The 20,458-nt window shown below is 44.0% G+C and overlaps 1 protein-coding gene and 1 long non-coding RNA gene across 2 annotated transcripts; one reads left to right on the top strand and one right to left on the bottom strand.

Annotated features, from left to right (window-relative positions):
- Positions 1-254: 254 nt before the first annotated feature.
- LOC128409861 (opsin-5-like) lies at positions 255-5,561 on the top strand. The gene is made up of 4 exons (XM_053380352.1): positions 255-566; positions 2,814-3,107; positions 3,796-4,127; positions 4,945-5,561. The coding sequence occupies exons 1-4, from the start codon at positions 494-496 to the stop codon at positions 5,341-5,343; spliced, it is 1,098 nt and encodes a 365-aa protein (XP_053236327.1). The 5' UTR covers positions 255-493; the 3' UTR covers positions 5,344-5,561.
- Positions 5,562-6,374: 813 nt separating this feature from the next.
- LOC128409865 (uncharacterized) lies at positions 6,375-7,687 on the bottom strand. The gene is made up of 2 exons (XR_008329328.1): positions 7,635-7,687; positions 6,375-6,585 (listed from the first exon to the last, which is right to left on the bottom strand). It is a non-coding gene; the product is annotated as an uncharacterized LOC128409865 (long non-coding RNA).
- Positions 7,688-20,458: the final 12,771 nt, after the last annotated feature.

Raw genomic sequence — 20,458 nt, forward strand, 5'->3', positions numbered from 1 at the left:
AGAGACTGGCCCAAGGGACACCCAGTGAGCCCTGTGGTTGAGTAGGGATTTGAACCTACCTCTCTCTAACCCAGCACCAGCTTAGTTGTTTGTTAGTCACATTTCTCCTTACCTAATAGGTTTTTGCCACTGAATATGTAGCAAGGGAGTTTGCACTGAAAGGTTTGACAGCAAAGTACTGGAAAGGGAGGAGGAGGAAAAGAGAGGCTGGGGGAAAACTTTATAAGCCAGCCAGCTGTGAGTCAGCAGCAGACACTGCCTGATTTTCCTTCTGTGCCTCTCAGAAGTGGAGAACGTTGCCCCCAGCTCCTGTCTCCTAAAATGCGCCACAACGCATGACAGAGGGACCAGCGTCCAAAGTGGTGGGGTTTTTCCTTCTCAGGGACTGTCCTCGCTGTCGCTGTCGCCCAGCAGCCAAGCTAAGGAGTTGCCTCTGCTCCCCACCGCCCTGCTTTCCTTGGCTTCAGAACTTTCTCCATCTCCACAGCGGGACATGGAAGAGCGCTATATCTCCAGACTGCACCCCACAGGGGATTATGGAGCAGGGGTGTTTCTTTTGGTTATAGGTAAGTCCTGCCTTTCTGCTCATTCAGGACTGCGTATTTAGAGGACTTATAGTGCAAGCAGCACTGAGGTCTCCATGTTTGACTGTTTATTGCTATAAAGTAAAGTTGCTTCTCTCTTGTTTTGGTACTATGGTGTAATGTTATTTTGTCTTCAGACGGGTTGGAGGATGTGTGGTTTGAGTGTGGATATAGGGTTTTTAAAAAAATTTATTATTAAGGGTTTTTCTGGAAACTGAATAATTTCTGAGTTGTATATTTGACTGTTTCATGCATTACAGAAAGACACATACAGTACATGATTTAGCAGCTCATTCAAAATTTAGTTTAAATCAGCCTTCATCAGTCACATGCCCTCAAAAATGTTTTTCTTTCCCTGCTTGGTTTTAATGTATCTATGTGGGCATTTTTTGTTAGTTAGCTAGTTAGTTAGTTAGTTAGTTAGTTAGTTAGTTAGTAGCTTGCTTTGGGCAAGAAAAAGCAACTAGCAAATTTAATAAATAATAATAATAATTTTGGACTATAACTCCCACGAGTTGCAGCCAGCACTGCTACTGCATTCCAAAATATCTGGAGGTTGGTCCATGGTGGCAAAGGCTCCTATAGATGGATGGAGTTTTGCAGAATATGCTGTTGGGAAGGAGGTCGCAGATCAAAGTCGGCTGAAGCTCATAAGCATTTTGAGATAAACACACGTATTATTTTTGATGGTGACAGCTAGTGGGTGAAGGATTTCTATGTGCAGCAGAGTTTGTGGACAGGGGCATGAGCATGAGGCATGCTGAGGTGCAAGTATCCTACATGGATCCCCTCACACATTTTCCTAATGGTGTCTGAATCTCTGTTGGATGAGTTGGCACAGACTTGTGAAATGAGTGCAGAGACTGAAAAGGTCATATGAAAGCTTTTATCTGCGGTGGCTGCAATGGTCCCCTCCACTATCGAAGCCATCACTAGACACTGTAGTCATAAGCTAGTTTTTGAAAGGTATAATGGGAAGACTTTGCCCTGAAAGGTTGGCAAAATTACATTCACCCTCTGCACTCCCTCCATCAAGGTTAAGGTGTATATATGAGTAAGTAAAACCATATTATCTAAAAGACTCCGCTGTGCCTCATTTTTCCAATGGAAACATGAACCCTGGATAAGGGCAAAGACTCCTGGAACCTCACACCACTTGGCAGAGATTGGGGTGGCCCTTAACAAGATGTTCTCTTCACATCATGTAAATGGTAGAGAAAGGGTTCCATCTTTTTTTCTGTTGTTCACCCTCCGGAGCAGATCTGTGGAGCAGGCACAAGGAGAGAAGCAGAAAGGGTTGTTCTGTACACAAACAGAAGTTCTAGTGCTAGTGGAACTACTTCTCTGGACACCACCCTTTCTTTTAATCCTTCTTTCAAGGTGCTCAGGACAACTTTGTGTCCGGAGCTGACAACAAACTGGCAGTGCAATCCTATAGACGTCTACTGAAATGTAAGGCTAGATGACTTCATTGTGACTTACTTTCAGGTAATTGTGTGTAGGAATACAGCCTAGATCAATAATTTGACCAAGTGAGTGCAGATGCTACTTAATAGTTTTCACTGAGGCCATGAAACCTTGAGCGCATGGCTATCAAGGTTTGGGGGTGGAGGAGGGAGAGAGTTTGAACGTTGAGACCCACGGAATCATAAGCTTGGGAGTGTCCAGAACCATATTCCCGATCACTTCCACCCATTTTGTCTTGTCTGAAAATCTGCTATTGAGCAGAGTTTGCACCAACAAGGGTGTCAGGACTGGACAGCCTTCTTGCCCTCCCCACGTCTTACTACTCTAGGGATTGCTATGCTGTGGAATGGCAGGCGACCCCACCAACATTTTCTTTTGGATGCACATTTCAATTCACCTTTTACAATGTCAAGATAATAACTCTACAGTGTTGAAGAGAGCATACCACAAGTATCAAGACTAGATGCTAGAAAGTGACTGATTTGTGGCTGAAACAGAATCCACTTTTGCTCTGACCCTTACCTGTCCTTCAGTCACAAATCCACTGATATAAATTCACAAGCTGTTTCATGTTACTATTGTGGAGAAAGGCCTGTGAATAAAATACCTACTTCTTGTTAAAAAGGAAGACTGCTATGGCTTCTAAACCTTGACTTATATAGTATTCACTGGCTGTGGGTCATGATGTTTGCATCTTGCACTGGTTTGTTGACTGATTGTGAATGCCTGTAAATAACACTGCTTTCCTCCTCCTCCTTTCAGGCATCCTGACAGTTCTGGGGAATTCAGCTGTCCTGGCAGTAGCTGTGAAGCGCTCCTCCCATCTCAGGTCACCTGAGCTCCTGACGGTTAATTTGGCCGTAACCGATCTTGGAATGGCCATCAGCATGTATCCCCTAGCTATTGCTTCTGCTTGGAACCATGCCTGGCTGGGGGGCGATGCAACTTGCATTTATTATGCCCTGATGGGTTTCCTGTTTGGTGTCGCCAGCATGATGACCTTGTCTGTGATGGCTGTAATCCGCTTTCTTGTAACCCACTCTTCAAAGTCCAATAGTGAGTAATGAAGCACAGAAGGGTGGCAAAGGTGAAACAATTTCAAAGCTTTAGACTTCATGTCAAGGCCAAGGGAATAATATTTTAAAGAGCCTATCAGACCTTTTCTGTGTGTTTATAGATTAGATATATTCAGCATTACTGCAGTAAACAATGGGGGCGGATATACAGTCTGGCCGTAAACATGTTTTGAGCTGTAAATTGAAATGCATAATACCATGTAGGAGTTGGCACTGTGGTGCTGGTGTGAAAAACACTGTTCTTCTTTACATTGGCTGTGTACCTCTGCTACTAGCCAAAGATAGTTAACCACATCTGGTGACCAATGGAAATGTCCTAAGCTTCCCTGAGAATGCTTTAAGGAGGCCTGTAAATGTTGTCAGGCAATATACACAAAAGTATCACACTAGACGAGTGTGTTCTAAAGTATATCTATATAGCCATAACTCAAACAGTTATTTTTGACGGAGATCATGTAAATAATGTCTCCACAGCCCGAGCGAAGGGTCATGGCTTACAGGGCATGCAGAAGATCCCATGTTCAGTCCTTGCCATCTCCAAATAGAACCTGGGGAGTCTGAAACCCAGGAAAGCTGGACAACAGAGCGACAGGGATAATTGCCTGGCAGATTTCTATGTTATTCAAATAGTGTTGGTGTCTATAGTCTACTTTCTTTTCTTTTCCTAGGTAATACAATCAACAGAAAAGTCATCCATGTTTCTATTGCCTTGATCTGGCTGTATGCAGCCCTCTGGGCCATGTTGCCTCTGCTAGGCTGGGGGCATTACGGCCCAGAACCATTTGGCACTTCCTGCACCATAGCCTGGAGCCAGTTCCACAACTCGGCTAATGGGCTTTCCTTTATTCTGAGCATGTTCATTCTGTGTACAATTCTGCCAGCAATTACCATCACCATCTGTTACTTGGGTATAGCCTGGAAGGTTCATAAAACCTATCAAAAGATGCAGAACTTCAACAGGACTTCAAATGCAGCAAAGCTGGAGAAGAAATTGACATTGGTGGGTATGTCTTGTTGTGAGCAGAGTATTTTTGTATTTTAAAGAGCAATAGGAACACAGTGTTCCTTTGACTCAGACATTGATTCTGTCCTTACAGATTTAAAATTATTGTCAAAATATTGGGGAAATGCCAAAGCACTTATGGATGCTATGGACTGGGCTGTTTGTGTGTGTTTGCCTTCATGTATGGTTTGTGTTCCATTTGAGTTGCAGACATTGAGCAACTCCTCTGTTTATCTGTTTTTCAGTTGTTAGATTCATTGGTACGAAAGCTTATTGTATTAACGAGAAATAATATTATAAATAAATATTTATACCCCACCCATCTGGTTGGGTTTTCCCAGCCACATACATACTGGGGACTAACTTAATGATGAACCTGTATACTGTAAGACTCTCAGATCTTGCAATACATGGGCTCATAGAGGAAGCACGTGGTATATATATTGCTATTGTATGAGATGCTGAGGTTCTGGCATATTTTCTTCTATAGGACTATAATTTGAAACAGGTGACATTCCATTATGATGTAAAGCATCTGATAAACACAAAGGATGCTGTTCTTAATTTCTTATCCTGATCTTGTGTTATTTTATTCTGCTGGAGGGCTGCTGTAGTGCAGAGGATACTGCTTTTGGGTCTTAGGATAAAATGGACAGCCTAAAATGAATGCAAAAGCCAATTGTTTAAATATCTCTTAAATGTTAAAGCACTAATCCTTCATTTCTCTCTCACTGATTCAAAATAACAGATAGAGAAGGAGAAAATATAAAAAGCCAGCCAGTAACTAACTAACTATAAGTGGTTGTTTTTACAGATGGCTGTACTGATCAGTGTGGGATTCCTCAGCGCATGGACACCATATGCCGCAGTCAGCTTCTGGTCAATATTTCACTCCAGTGAATCAATACCACCCATCGTTACCTTGTTGCCATGTCTTTTTGCTAAATCCTCAACAGCCTACAACCCTTTCATTTACTATGCTTTCAGCAAAACTTTCCGGCGTGAAATTAAGCGCCTCCAGTGCTGCTGTAGTCAGAAAGTTTACTTTAGCACCAAGCATACCACCAATAGCCATGTGTCAGTGATTTGGTCAGGAAGGGATAACGCGCACATTTCTTCATTCAGAAAGACAGACAGTGGAGAAGTTCCAAATCCATCAGCTGCAGCTGCAGAAGTCTTATTTGAAAACATTGCTCTAAAGTCCAGATCATGAAATCTCCCAGGGAAACACTGCAAGGGCAGTAATTCCTAGGAAGTTTATAATAAACTGCTTGCAGGATAATTCCAAGGTCTCTGTTCTTTAAAAAAAAGACCTGCCAGCAAGAAATGAGGAATCTCAAGGAATTTTGAGCACATGGACTAAATTAGAGTTTGCTATATTAATAGCTGGCAGAGGAGGTATTTAGGCAGTTAAAAGAGATTGTAATGTTAGTGAACTTGGCATTTGTTTTTGTGCTTTTGTTGGACTGTATGGGATGCTGAGCTCAGGTGTCAATGATGGAGTCTCAAGAGGCACAGGCGTCTTGAAGAATAAGAAAAGACCTTTGCTTAACGGGCTGTTAACACCTCTCCCTTTGATACTTCTATTAAGGCTGTTGAGCAAGAACCTTACAAAAAATGGACTTTTCATAAAAGGGTCGCTCTATCCGTCTTGTGCATGTCATCTCAGTAATGGATTTGTGAGGTCACAGAACTGGAAACCGCCCATATCTCCCGTAAGGCCACCAACTTCAGACTCTACAGAGGCTATTGAGAAGGAAAAGAAAAAGGTAGATCAGGCATAGGCAACCTTCGGCCCTCCAGATGTTTTGGACTACAATTCCCATCATCCTTGACCACTGGTCCTGTTAGCTAGGGATCATGGGAGTTGTAGGCCAAAACATCTGGAGGGCCAAAGGTTGCCCGTGCCTGAGGCAGACTACCAGGGGTAGGAAATGGATATTTGTCAATCTGACAAGCAAACAAAGCTAGGGCAACGAGACTGGACCGAAAGGGCAAGAGGATGTGAACAAACAGTATGAAACAGCAGGACATAATTTCACCCCCTTTCTGTATCAGTAACATTTATTTTAAATTATAATTTGCATTTCCAAAGATCTGTATTTCAGATATAATGCCGTCTTATATGCAAAAATTTTAAATTTACTCATTTCATTTAGATTCTTTGATAGATCTTACATACATATGTAATAATATTGCAGATGATTTCCCACTTTCTTAGAAAGCATAAGGAAACACCAGACATTGTAGATGATTTAACAATTTTATCAACAAATCACAATGCATCAACACAAACTATAAGATATAAAGTTTGTTATGAGACAGAGGTTTACAGAGATTGCTGCCTCATTTCCAAGCATTTCTCGATATCAAGAACCTGGACAGCTGCTTTTGGGATTCGGGTTCCAGGGCCAAATATTTTGGAAACACCAGAGGCATACAAGAAGTCATAATCCTGTGCAGGAGAAAAACAGACATAAAACATGCATGCAAACTTTGTAAAGTAAAATTCTGCAGAACATATGCTAAAAGAGCAGAGTTTAGCGATGGCAGGTCAGGAGGTAGCACACATGGAGAAGGGAAAATAACTTGGTATGCTAGCTATGGGGGGAAACAGTGATGCTCTCACCTACGCAAACCCCGCCATGTGTGCAAAGTCCTAGTGACTACAGGTTCAAGCAATCTCTGCTCTAGGTGTTATCCTATCTAACATAAAGAATGAAATCATCAAAAGTGGTGAACATTTTCACCTCTGCTCCAAGACAACCAGAGACTTGTGGCTCTATACGAATCTTTTGCCAGGTGCAACAATTATACCAAGGTCAAGAGATTCAAAGCAGAAAAGCAAATTCAACCCCACTCCAATCACCATTCCCCCCTCCAGCCCTTTCTTCCCTTCTTCTTCCTAACTGTTCAAACCAATTCATGAACCAAGAACTTCTACATTGACCACTAATAATGAAAAATATGTAGTAGACATATTTCCACATTTATTATGCTATTTTTGTGATATACAAATGACATAAGAATACTTGGTACAGTGTACTCATTTGTATAACATTATTCTTGTTTATAACCCACCCCACCCCCACCCCCGGAAAAAAAGCAAATTCTGGAAGAAAAAAAAATTATATATTTTCTATTTCAGTAAAGGAAACTGGTCCCTTTTTTCTTCATTTCTTAAAATGTTTACGAATATTTTTAAATTTAAAAATGATTTTTAAATTATTTGATTATATTAACAGTTTTCGAAAGCTTTTGGGAGGCTGCTTCTCAACTGCATTGTTCTCTGAACCCTAAACCTAGAAACTACAATGCTTTCCAAAATTTGCTGAAGGATTTCCACATTTCAAAAGCTAGATGCTATTTCAAAAGCCTTTCAATGGTGTTCATTTGCCTGGAGGAGGAGGAGGAAAAAGTAGATGGAGACCCCACCTCACCGGGAACAATTTAATCTTCTCACAACAAGCCATCTTTGGATTAGCACTAGGTGGTGCACAGTACCTGGGGAGGGATGACGCCTCCGGACACGAGGAGAATGTCTGGGCGGCCAAGGGACAAGCCCTTTTGTGGCCAGCAGCCAAGGTGCTCACCCCCACGCAATGCACATCTATCGCCTGCTGGGCCACTTCACGGGGTGTCTAGGAAGAGAAAGCGAAGGAAGTGTCAAACAATATGGGAAAGAAGAATGCACAAAACCTAACACTGCATGCAGACCCACACTTCTGTTTTCACAGAGAAGAGCGACAACAAAACACTAGGCACCAGCATGCACTGCTGAAGGCTGCTGCCGGCATTTAGGTTAGACAATATGGGTGCCCAGAAAGTAGAGTACAGAGAGGAACATTGCCTCCTACCGATGACATCTTCCAACTCGGGAATCTGTAAAATCATCCTAGTACAATATATTCTGATAGTTACCTTTGGTGCGAACAGTAAATTGAAACAATAGGTGCAAATAATTTTTTTAAAATTTATTTCACAAATTTATAAATTGCTTAAAAGCCCGAGGCCCACAAGACTGTGTACAAAAACCTAAAATACAAAAAAAATGTTGTGGCTGCTTCTGGCTTCCCTCCTGCCTTAGATATATATTCAGGTTTTATTTAAAAAATGGTTGTTTTTTTCTTCTGGTTTTCCTTAGCTTCCTAATCCCCACCCCTTTGCCCTCAGTGAAGGAAATCAGGCTGAGAGCCTGACTTCCCATAGTGAGGTTCACAGCTGAATGCCTTTCCCCCATCCCAAACCTCTCTCTAGTCCCACACCTGGACCCCCTGAGCCTGGGAGAGATGCTCTGGACCACAGCCTCCCCCCCAGTACCTGGCAGGGGCTGCTTCCACGGCTGGGCCCAGCAAACGGCCTTGGCCTGGGGTGGCGCCTGCTCAGAGGCAGCGGGACAAGGCTGCGCTACCACCATGTCATCTCCGCAACCTTCAAGGAAAGACACAGAAGCACAACTTGACAACAGCCAAGAACCGTTAACGATGGATTAAGGTGCCCCAGTGCCGCCCCGTCTCTTCCTCCTCTTCCTCCAGGTCTTCCAGGATGAGCTCTTCTGAAAGGGAAAGAAGAGAAGGCTGCCAGTTAGAGAGGCTTCTTACACAGAGAGAGAGAGAGGGACTTTCTGAAGACATCCCTAGAAATAGACATTACCTTCAGGGGGACTTTCCTTCGTTTTTGCCTGAGCCTACAGGGAAAGAAAGAGCCACATGGGATATGATGATCTACAGCTCAAAAGGCCTCAGACAGAGACCTTTCCTGAGAAATCTCAGGGACTGGAATCAGCTTCTATAGGCTGAAAGGTTTTACCTTGGAAGTCCTTTTGAAGAGGGGCCGGCAGGGGGGGCAGGGGGGCGGGGGGGAGGACTCGGGAACAGGGCAAACTTTATTTTTCCTTGCCATCCGCAAAATGGCTTTTCGCAATCTGGTAAGCCTAGAAAAGAAAGAGAAAAATGTGAGAAATGGGGCTCACAGTTTGTCCTCTCCTGATCTAGTCCCGAAACTGCTTTTTGCATTCACGCCTCTAAGCTCCCCATCACCACAGAATTCAGTTGCGCATCAAGGCCCCGGCGCACCCCAAGAAGAAGGAGAACACACTCAGACAGAATTTGACTCTGAAGGTGAATGGGCAAAATTTAGGCCACAACTTGATTGCGTACAGCAATGTGAGTGGTATTGGGTTTAATTGTTGAGGGTTTTTCCAGTGATTTTACCCCAGGAAATAGGCCCCCGAAACGGACAACAAAAACCATAATAACACTAATAACACAGTTTGACAATTCAGATTTGGATACACTGATATACCTATGACTACACCTTTTTAACAATATTTTCCTGCCTCTCTCTCCTCCCCCTACTTCCCACCATTATCCGCCTTATCGCTTAAATATTCCTTCCAGATTTCTTCATATTTATCCATTCTTAATTTGCGTCCACATGCAATTTGTTTGTATGTAGCTAGTCTGTCCATATTATCAATTCATGTGCTCAATGGAATCTTTTTGCGGCTCTTCCAAATCATCAAAACATGTTTTTTTGCTTCTAATATGGCACGGTACATCCATTTGTTTTGACCCCTTGTAATCTCCCACGTTTCCAGAATATAATTTAGAATTAAATTTAATTCCGCTAAATCACAATTTCTTTTTATTACTCTTGCTATAAATATCCTCACCTCACACCAAAATGATCTTATTATCGGGCATTTAATCATCATATGTACTAAGTTCGCATTTTTACTCCCACATCTCCAGCAGTTGTCTGGACTTGTTATTTTCTTCTGGTATAGTTTTGCTGGAGTCCAGTGGACTCTGAATATTATTTTCTGTTGAAGAAGTCTTAGTCTTAGATCCACAGAGGCTATTTCTGTTGATTTTATACTTGACTCCCATATATTATTTGTTATCTGGACCCCTAACTCTTCACTCCATTTTTGTCTATCATATTTTAAATCATATTTCTTCCTGTTGAGTAGAGTTTTATAGAGTGCAAGTGTAGAGTTTTTTGTTTTTGCTGCAGAGATTAAATCTTGTAGCAACATGGGTGTTTCCGATGCTGCTATAGCATCAGGGCCAAACTGCCTTTCCAACATATGTTTCAATTGGATGTATTGCCATTGTGTTTCACTGGTTAATCCATACTTTACTTGCGAATTAGGCCCCCGAAACGGACTTTGGGCATGCCTGGCTTAGGCATTGGCAATAACTATATCTGACTCCTGCCCACCTTGCAGGAAGTCTGGAAGAGTAAACCACCAACAGAGGGAGCTCCATCAATGGCGACCAACTGAAACTCACCCCGGGGTTCCCGCTGGGTCCTGGCATGGCCCTAGCCTCCCAAGCAGACTTTGGACGAGATCCGGACCTGCGGATTCCTTTAGCGGAATACCCTTGTACCTGGAGGGGCAGGTGATGGCCGCTCCTCCCCCCACACACACACATTTCACTAAGCCAATGCCTTACTGCCAAACCTTACAAAGTTGTGACAATTGCTAAGAGGTAGGCGAAAACCAAGAGGCCAGTACAAATCTGCCAAATGGAAAAAATTCCTACCCGGCCCCTGTTCCAAAACAGGCGACCAACCGAAGTCCAGAGCAAGGCCAAAGCACAAACCTAAATCGAGGGTGGGTGGGCAGGTGTTTGGCAGCGCAAACCCAGGTAAACCCCCCCAACGCTGCGTCGCTGCCTTTTAAAGGCCCCCCTCGATCACACCACCACTCCCAAGGAAGGGGGGCTGCACCTATGGCCTGTGCGCAACACGGACCCTCAATTAAGAGGGTCCGATATGCTGAAAGAAATCCTACTTACATGCTCTCTCTACTCTCACAAGCACAGAATGATCAAGCATAGGAGATCCCAGGCCTTCTAGAGCTCTGACAACCAGTGAGCAGAGGGAGATGTCACAATGAACCTTGCGATGCAGCACCCCTGGGCCCTGAGAAAACCAGCAGCCACAAGCCCTGCTCCTCTTAAGGGACGCAACTAAGTTTTCTTAGTCAAATTTATCCGTAGAAGCTATTATGATGATAGCAAAATATTATTGCTTTCTTTAACACATTATGAAACCAAACCACATTATAAAACCAGTTCATAAAACGAAAGAAAATGAATATTGGGGATTGCTTTTTTGAAAGCATCACCACACCCAAGACGATGTGTCAGGCTCCTGGCATGGGCATAGCCAGGGAGGCGAGGGAGGGAGCTGCCCCCTCTAAATCAAGTAAATCAATAAAAATACTGAACTAACTGACCAATTGTGTCACAGATAACTCGGCTCTGCCCTTAGCCTTCAAAATAAAGCCTGCCCCACAATAAATGCTGTTTGCACCCAGGAGCCATGGGTGCAAACAGCATTTGCACCCATGGCTCCTGGGTGCAAATCAGTTTTCCAAATCCAGGATGGTGCTTTCAAGGGCGCAATTTCAGCCCCATTTATTCTGATCCTTATGAAGAACTGTTCCCTTTCCCCCATCCTCTTAACAAATGAATTGCCACGGTGGCAGGTTTGATCCCCAGATGGGCCAGCCATATATTCCTGCATTGCAGGGGTTGGACTAGATGATCGGCTGGGTCCCTTCCAGCTCTACAGTTCTATGCTTCTTATGTTCTCAAGCTCCCCTGGTGCCAGCCAGGTGTGGCCAACTCAGTTTCCTCAAGTACTTGAGGAATGGCAGCCTGTCATAAGAGGATGACAGCTGATGGGCAGCAACAAGCCTCTCCTATCTGCTGGGATTGCCAGGCGGCATATGCTGTGCCTGCTCCAAGATGCCTGTTGCTTACAGCTACAGCCATCTCATTCTACTTAGCGTAAGGGAGTTTCTAGCCCAAGTATCTGCCAGGGAAATAAAGGGTCTGGAAAGGTTGCCCTCGCTCAGAGCGGCCAAGGCGGCATCACTTGGGAAGATAATACTCTTTTGTATTTCGTATCCATCTCTGACTAAACAACACAACAGGGTGTCCTTTCAACCAACTTTAGATGATAGAAGCCAAGTTTTCACCATTTATTTAGCCACTTTTGACTTTCACAAATTTAAGCAGGTGTGTTAAGCCTAAGGCCTCAGTTCTGTGTTCATTTGTTTGCAAGTGGGTTCCACACTGAATTCAGCAGAATTTACTTTACAGTAAAAGCTTGTGTCGTATGGGGCTGCCCATGATCCTTCTAACTTTTCATAACTCAAAAAGCTGACTGCTTTTTCAACAGCAGAAGTTTGGTGGGTCAAAAGTGTCAGAGCCTCCCTTACTCCGAGTCTGCATCTTATTACAGGAGTCCTGAAAATCAATAGTGCCTCTGAGGGCGCCACACATTCAGCAGTGCTTGGGAGAGCAAACAGAAAGACAGAACTCCTCCTTCCACCATAGAGAAGACAGACAGAGAGACAACTGCACACTTCTGGTTCTGATCAGAAATTTCCACATGCAGGTTAAGAATGGTGGGGAAACATGGGGGAACTGTCAATAAATCAGGGCAGGTTTGCAGATGCTTCTGCATTGCTCTACATTGCACTTTTGACTATGATGACATACCGAGGGACATTCAGTGCAAGATCCTGTTTCCGCTCTGGTTGCTTGAATAGAAATGGGCGATTTTTGTTTTTTTTAATGATTTTCTATGTTTCCCTCCCTGCCGCCCAAGGGTTTTAATATGATTTTTCAGGATAGAAGGAGAAAAGAGAGAATATGATTACAGATAAATCTTTTTAAAAGATAGTAAGGGAGGTATGTTAAAAGGGAACTGTGTGAATAGCTTTGTTAAAAGGCGTTTAAAACAGGCAGAAATTCAAGCCAATTACGTATAAACACTGTATTTTAAAGCACATTGGAAGCACATTCTTTGCCTCAAAGAGTTCTGGGCATTGTAGTTTTCCCCTCGCAGAACTACAGCAGCAGTGCCCGGAATTCTTTAAGCGGGAGAAATGGACTGGAAATCTGGTTCAAATATATTGTTTGTACATAGCCTGAGTCTCCTCCATGGAGGGTTGAAGCTGTTCATTTTCTGTTTAAACAGCCTTTAAAGGCACAAAACCTTTTCCACCAACAAAATACTAATGGAGTTTTTGCTTTCACCATTTTGGGGCTCCCAAAGTGGGGCTTGTCACTCACCCTGCACCCCAACGCTCTTAAAACCAGATGAAAATTGGAATGGGTCCCCCGCTCAGTCAGTGGAGCCTGAGACTCTTAATCTGAGGGTCATGCTGATGGCCAAATTAACCGTCAGGAGCTCAGGTGACCTGAGATGGGAGGAGCGCTTCACAGCTGCTGCCAGGACAGCTGAATTCCCCAGAACTGTCAGGATGCCTGAAAGGAGGAGGAGGAAAGCAGTGTGGTTTTCAGGCATTCATAATCAGTCAACAAACCAGTGCAAGATGCAAACATCATGACCCACAGCCAGTGAATACTATATAAGTCAAGGTTTAGAAGCCATAGCAGTCTTCTTTTTTAATGAGAAGTAGGTATTTTATTCACAGGCCTTTCTCCACAATAGGTAATGTTGTGTACTGAAGTTCTCACCCTGGGCGAGCAGAGGGATACTGTAGTTTTCACTCAGGTCCACATATGCAAATAAGGGATTGAAAGTGGCGTTCAGTGATTGGATGGTTACAGAAAGTGGTTACTGTTGTGTTCTAGTGGAGCTCTACATAAGCAGGCTGGCTGAACCCGTCAGTTCAGTTCTCTTCTTGCCTGTGAATAAACAAGAGCTGTCTGTGTCGTCTGATATGTTCACCCACAGCTTAACAGTTCCTGCCTTGCAGGGGCTGGACTAGATGACCCTGGGGTCCCTTCCAACTCTACAGTTCTGTGATCCATTGCTGCATCTTCACTTATTGCGAGGTATTTCAAGGGAAAGAGTTCTACAGGCACGCTTTCCCCCGAGAGGCTCACCTGGTACCTCCATGAGGCACCTTAAGACACCAGGTGAAAACCTTTCTCTTCATTTCTGCCTTCGGCTGACCAACGTCCCTTATCCTTGGGAACGCGGGGTGGGAGGGAGGCGGTTCTTGTTTTATTCCGATTTTGTGTTTTAATCTTGTGTTTTGACGCGGTTCCCTCCAAGCCTTTAAAACAAAGCGGCGCCAGACGCGGGCTCCTTCGGCTCCTCCTCCAGGCCTGTCGGAAACTGCGCTGGGGAGCCGCTGGTGTCGTTGGAAAACCCTTCGCCCCGCCTCCCTTTGGCGCCGCCTCCGCCGTTGCAACGCGCATGCGTGGTCGGGGTAGGGCCGGCGGAAGAATCCGGCTTGGTTCGCGGCTCTCCGGGCGGCCGGGTGGAGGCGGAGGGTCCCGGGCCAGGCTCCGTGCGAGGGGGGGGGTCAGCAGCCCCCCCGAGACCGCGGACGAGAAACTCCAGAAGTTTCCTTGGCGTTCTTTGGCCAGCCCCCCCCCGGGGCCAGAGGGGTCTGTTCTGCTGCCCCCCCGGACCGCTGTGACGCCCCGGCAGCGGCAGGATTCTTTCCCGGAGGCGCCCCGAGGAGACGCGGCCTGTTGGGCCGCCCCCGCCTCTCGCCCGCCCCTTGCAGCTGCCGGGGGGGCGCACCATGGGCGGGGGGTTCTGCACCCCCCGGTCCCAATCTGGCCAACTTCTCCGCAGACCCGGCTCTGTGGCTGGAGGGGCTGCTTTCCAGGCAGAGGGCCTCCGCTCCAGCCCCAGGCTCCCGTCTGGGGGGAGAAGGCAGCTTGGCAGGTGGGGGGCAGCTCCGGATTTAGGATGGTTCAGGCAGTTGCCCCACACAGAGCGCCAAGCAAAGGGGTTGCAAAATTGAGAAGATGCATTTTGGGGGCACCAAGTTTTGGCCTTGCACAGGGCACCATATTTAGGAAAGATTCTGGTCTGGACTGAGCTCTTCCTTTCTTGGGTACTTTTGATACGGACTCTAAGGAAAGTTGAAAGGCTTGCAAGTTCTCCCCAGAGGTGCAACACGGTACTGAAGAAAATGTATTGCTTTACCTGTTTTGTGTCCCTTGTCTTCTAGCACAGCAAGAATACTCTCCCTGGAAGCCTGCCATTAGCTGGCTGGTCCAAAGCAGTAGGTGACGTTTCAGCCCACCACCTTGGCCGTTGTCTGCTGGCTGCATCGCCCCTTCTAGGGTGCTGAGTACTGCAGTTTCAGGAGAAGCCACAACAGGGAAACTTCCTTTCCTGCATTACTGTTCATTGTAGTTTTGTTAGAATTAAGTTACCATTGCATGTGGATACATTCACTGCTTCTTTAAAATGGGGGGGGACAGCTTGAGGGGGGCCAGTTTAGGTAAAAGCAGCAGTGTGAGGGCTGTCTTAGCCTTTCTCTGCCTGCCACTTCTCCATTCCTATCTACCCCCAACTGCTGCTCCGTCTGTGTGGTGCTGAATCCATGTTTGTGAGGGTGGAGTGTGAAAACAAACTGGAAATAGCTTGAGAGAAAGAAATCTTTCGGTGGAGAAGCAGGGTATGGAGGGGGGGGGGGCTTTCCTTGCTCATTCTCTACTTAAACCACCCTCTTCCAACAGTGTTCTTCTGAAACAAGTAGTAGATGACAGCTCTTACTTTCATACATCTGCTTGCATTGTTGATGAGACAGGTGCTTGCAAAGCCTGTTATTCTGTGAGGTTTGGTCCCATTTGCACTTTCCCCTCCAGCTCCAGCAGTCATTGTTTCTTCAGAACTCTGTTATGCATCCTAGTTTCCCCCCCATAGGATAAATGTATGTGTCAGCTAAGTGGAAACTTGGAGATTGCAACTTGAAATGTTGTCTGTGGTATGGTGGAATATTTATCCCTGGAACCTTCTTCCCGTTTCTCTGCTTTTCCTCAAGTCTCACGTCCCAGCTCTTTTCCCAGGTTCCTCTTTCTTCTTCCATTGCCTTGCTGAATGCTTCCACCGGCCACCTTGCCCTGGTCTCTCCACCCCTTAGTTTTAACTGTCTCCTGTGATCTCTTTCTAGTCCTCAGCCTTCCCCATAAAGCTCTGCCTCTTCCTAGGGCCTGTGTGGTGTTTTAATCTTAGCCAAAATGACAACGTTCCTTTTTAACCTGCAAGTTGAACTGAAATATTCTGGCAACTGCTCACTCACCTCTTTGATAATAATCTGTCAGAAGTGCAATACAATATAGTGAGCACACCCCCCCCTTTAATTTAATAATTTAATTTAATAGGCATAGTTTCTATTTGCATTTCACTGTCTTTTTTCAGTGCAGCAATGTGCTTGAGTTGTGTTACCATTAAATACTTGGGCAGCCCAGTGACTGGTGATGTGACAACTGCTAAACATATTATGGAGCTGTTATCATTATTGTGGTGTTAACATTGTAACATTCTCAGGTATTTAATTACTTTTCCAAAGGCATCTATAAATTATCTTTCTAAGCAGCATGCCATCTGAGACATTAAAATACAACTTTTCATTTAGAAAGGTTGCTGAAAAATAATTCATTCTTGTGGTTGGCTTTCTTATTTTAGTCTATTACCCCATCCTGTCTAAAACCAACATCCATTTATTTTTAATCTGTATTAGCTACGGAGGTGTGTTGTGAATTTTTAAAAAACGCACCACTTACTCAGGATAATAAATATTTTGGGTTTACGAGCACAATATTTCAAAATAATGTGCTAGTTTTCTGTCATTGTACTAATGCTTCACACGGTACCTTGCTAATGCACAAAGGCTGAAAATAATCCACATTTCCCTGGCAGATCAGGGGTTAGTTTGGGTCCCAGAGGCTGCCTGTTCTGTCTGAGGATACACTCACACCTTTGCAGTACAGCAGCTGTTCTGCCTTTGGGCAGTCGGTTCTTGGATTTGCAGATCCAGGAAACCCCGTCCACTGAGAGCATCCTGCTCTGTTTTCATAATGTTAATTTAAAGCCTTGTTCTCGGATGGTTAAATAACAAGATGCCATAGCATAATGACTACTTTTTGCACAGCTGTGCAGTCAAGTTTGGATTTGTAGCCAGGTATTTCAGTTACAGTGGCACCTCTAGTTACGAACTTAACTTGTTCCGGAGATCCGTTCTTAACCTGAAAGTGTTCTTAACTAGAGGTGTGCTTTTGCCTCTTGTTGCCGCTGCGCCGCAGGCACACGATTTCCGTTCTCATCCTGGGGCAAAGTTCTCAACTTGAGGTAACTCTTCCAGGTTAGCGGAGTTTGTAACCTGAAGCATTTGTAACTTGAGGTACCACTGTACAAAGAATGTGGGCTTTAGAATCACGTGGTTCTGAAGCATCTTCCTTGGAAAAAAAATTTTGGGCTAGACTAATAAGATACCTACGGGACGCGGGTGGCGCTGTGGGTTAAAGCCTCAGCGCCTAGGACTTGCCGATCGAAAGGTCGGCGGTTCGAATCCCCGCGGCGGGGTGCGCTCCCGTCGCTCGGTCCCAGCGCCTGCCAACCTAGCAGTTCGAAAGCACCCCCGGGTGCAAGTAGATAAGTAGGGACCGCTTACTAGCGGGAAGGTAAACGGCGTTTCCGTGTGCTGCTCTGGTGCTAGTTTGCCAGAGCAGCTTCGTCACGTTGGCCACATGACCCGGAAGTGTCTGCAGACAGCGCTGGCTCCCGGCCTATAGAGTGAGATGAGCGCACAACCCTAGAGTCTGGCAAGACTGGCCCGTATGGGCAGGGGTACCTTTACCTTTACCTTAATAAGATACCTAAGGACCACATTTATGTAAACTTATTACAGTGTGGGAAAAGGACAGATGGGATGGGAAGATGGGAATCTAGTGCATGTGATGAAAAACATGGGCTACTTTCACACACATAATATCTAAGTGTGTGTTAAATAATTATTTGCAGTGTGAACAACAAAACACAAGAAACAGTAACAACGAACTAATCTGCTGGGAAGGCCATAGATACATATTACTCCACAGTGAACAAAATGGGTGTGTGTCATTTGTTTCAACCATAATGTGTACAAGTTGTCTATGTATGAGAAAACAAGATGATAATCTTGCATCTTTTCACATTTTGAATTCTACCTTGGCAACAGCAGCACAGATACCTCCATAGAATGTTTCAGATTCCCTCCCTATAATTGCTTTTTAGTGTAAACAAGAGATGAGTAGTAACAACAGCAAGAACAACAGATGGCAGCAAAGTCATGGCCCTGAGGAAAGCAATTTGCTAGTAGTATTTACTTGGTGCTCATTTGGCTGAGAATATATTTTTTATCAAACCAAATTGACAACAGTGGCAGAATATTGAAAATCCCATATTAAGAAATATCATTGAGATATGGGCGAAATATAAAGGAAAACTGACACCAGTAAATTACCCACTAATTCTAGTGGTGATGATAGAAGACTTCCTAGTAAGTTTAAATAAGGAAGTTGAAAAAGAAGCAAAAGAGAAGAAAATATTCAAAATAAAGGAATGGCTGGAAAAAATGAGAAGCAAAAAACAAGAGCTCTAACATGAAGTACCGTATTTTTTGCTATATAAGACGCACCAGACCACAAGACGCACCTAGTTTTTGGAGGAGAAAAACAAGAAAAAAACATTCTGAATCTCAGAAGCCAGAACAGCAAGAGGGATTGCTGTTCTGGCTTCTGGGATAGCTGCAAAGCCTGCATTCACTCCATAAGACGCACACACATTTCCCCTTACTTTTTAGGAGGGAAAAAGTGAGTCTTATAGAGCAAAAAATACGGTAAAATAACTTGGTTTAACTGTGTACAACTGGGGCAATGGACAAAGAAGTGGTTAAGGGGAAACAAGAAATGCAGAGAGCAACACTTTTTTAAAAAATGATTTTAAAAGGGAGATGAAGAAAGGGGAAACCAGTAAAATTTATAAAAAATATTAGTAGAATCGGAGGATTAACACAATCAACTAAAAGAGGTGTGGAAAAGGAGGTAACAGGTCAGGTAAATCGTCACAGCTAGGGGAAAATATGGGAGAAATGCATTCTGAAAATGATGTCTGCAAGGTTAAAAGAAAATTACAATGAGTTAATATGGGGGTGGTATTTAATACCAGCAAGATTAAATCACACAAACAAGAAATATTCAGTGTTATGTTGCAGGGGATGGCAGGAAACTGAGACTTATGTTCACATGTGATGGGGGTATAAATACATACAAAAATTTTGGCACAGGGTGTTTTAAGGAGATAAGACAAATCACAGGGTTAAAGCTGAAAGTCCATTCATTGTTATCAATTTTTGACAGGGTGGAATGTACATAGGCTATGAAGGACTTGCTCACAAATTTATTAACAGTGGCATGAGTTGTTAGAGCTAGGAAGTGGAAGGGGCAAGGTGGAAGAATGGTATAAAGAGGTGGGAGATATAGCTATTAATGATAAATTGAGGCAAGATGGGGAATATGGAGAAATGATTTTGAGGAGATATTGAACTTATTTGTAGAATTTGTACTGTTAAAACAGAAAGGAATCAAACCATCTCAGAAAGTGTTAAAATTTTGGGATAGTTACGATGGGTTGTGGTCTTGGGGGTGGGGTGCACAATTTTTACTTTTATTATTACTTTGTTTAGAATATTTTTTAAAAAGTCTACAGAAAATTTGTCAGTATTTGCACTGGTATCCAGGTCTCTTGTATGTAATCTGGTATGAATGCTGTGGCAGCTTATTTGCATCTGTATTTGTCAACAGCAATCACCACTGAGCAACTCCATATGCTGTTAGAATCTTAAGCTGTATCTTCTTCCGTATGTACCTTTACAGGCAGAGGAGTGGACCTATTATCCACATCCGTGTTTTTCCATGTGTTGCAAGATCCCACACTGGAATGCTGCATATGCAAATGCACAGGAATGCTTGTGGGCTTCCCATCTGGTTGGCCAGAGAACAAAATGGTGGCTTAGATGGGCCTTTGGTGGGACCCAGCAAGGCCCTTGCTATGTTTCCATTGTTGCTATGAAAATACTTAATTATTTAAATAAAGTAGGTATTAAACAAAACCAACTCAAGGAACAGCCATGCTTTTTAAGAATGCACATAGACTTGTGCCCCAAATGTAAAAGTCCCAACAAATCTGATTAAAATATTAAAATATTAGCTTAAAATATTAGCTTAAAATATTACTTGAAATATTACTTGATGGATTTTATCACAGGTTCAACAGACTTGGGAGTAATCTTTGCCTTGTGCCACTCAGAATTAACAAAAGCCTCCTACCATTGAGCATTCATGTCTACTCAGAAGTGGGTTCCACTGACTTCAGTGGGACTTACTTCCAGGTAAGTGTGTTGGTTGCAGCCCTACAGTGCAATTTTATGCCCACTCCCTGGACATGGTGAGACAGATTTCTGAGTGAACATGCATAGGTTCACACTGCACATTAGTCATACAACACAATCTTATGTATGTTTACTTAGAAGTACGGTAAGTCCTACTACT

This window comes from Podarcis raffonei, chromosome 3, assembly GCF_027172205.1.
Source record: "Podarcis raffonei isolate rPodRaf1 chromosome 3, rPodRaf1.pri, whole genome shotgun sequence".
NCBI lineage: Eukaryota > Metazoa > Chordata > Lepidosauria > Squamata > Lacertidae > Podarcis > Podarcis raffonei.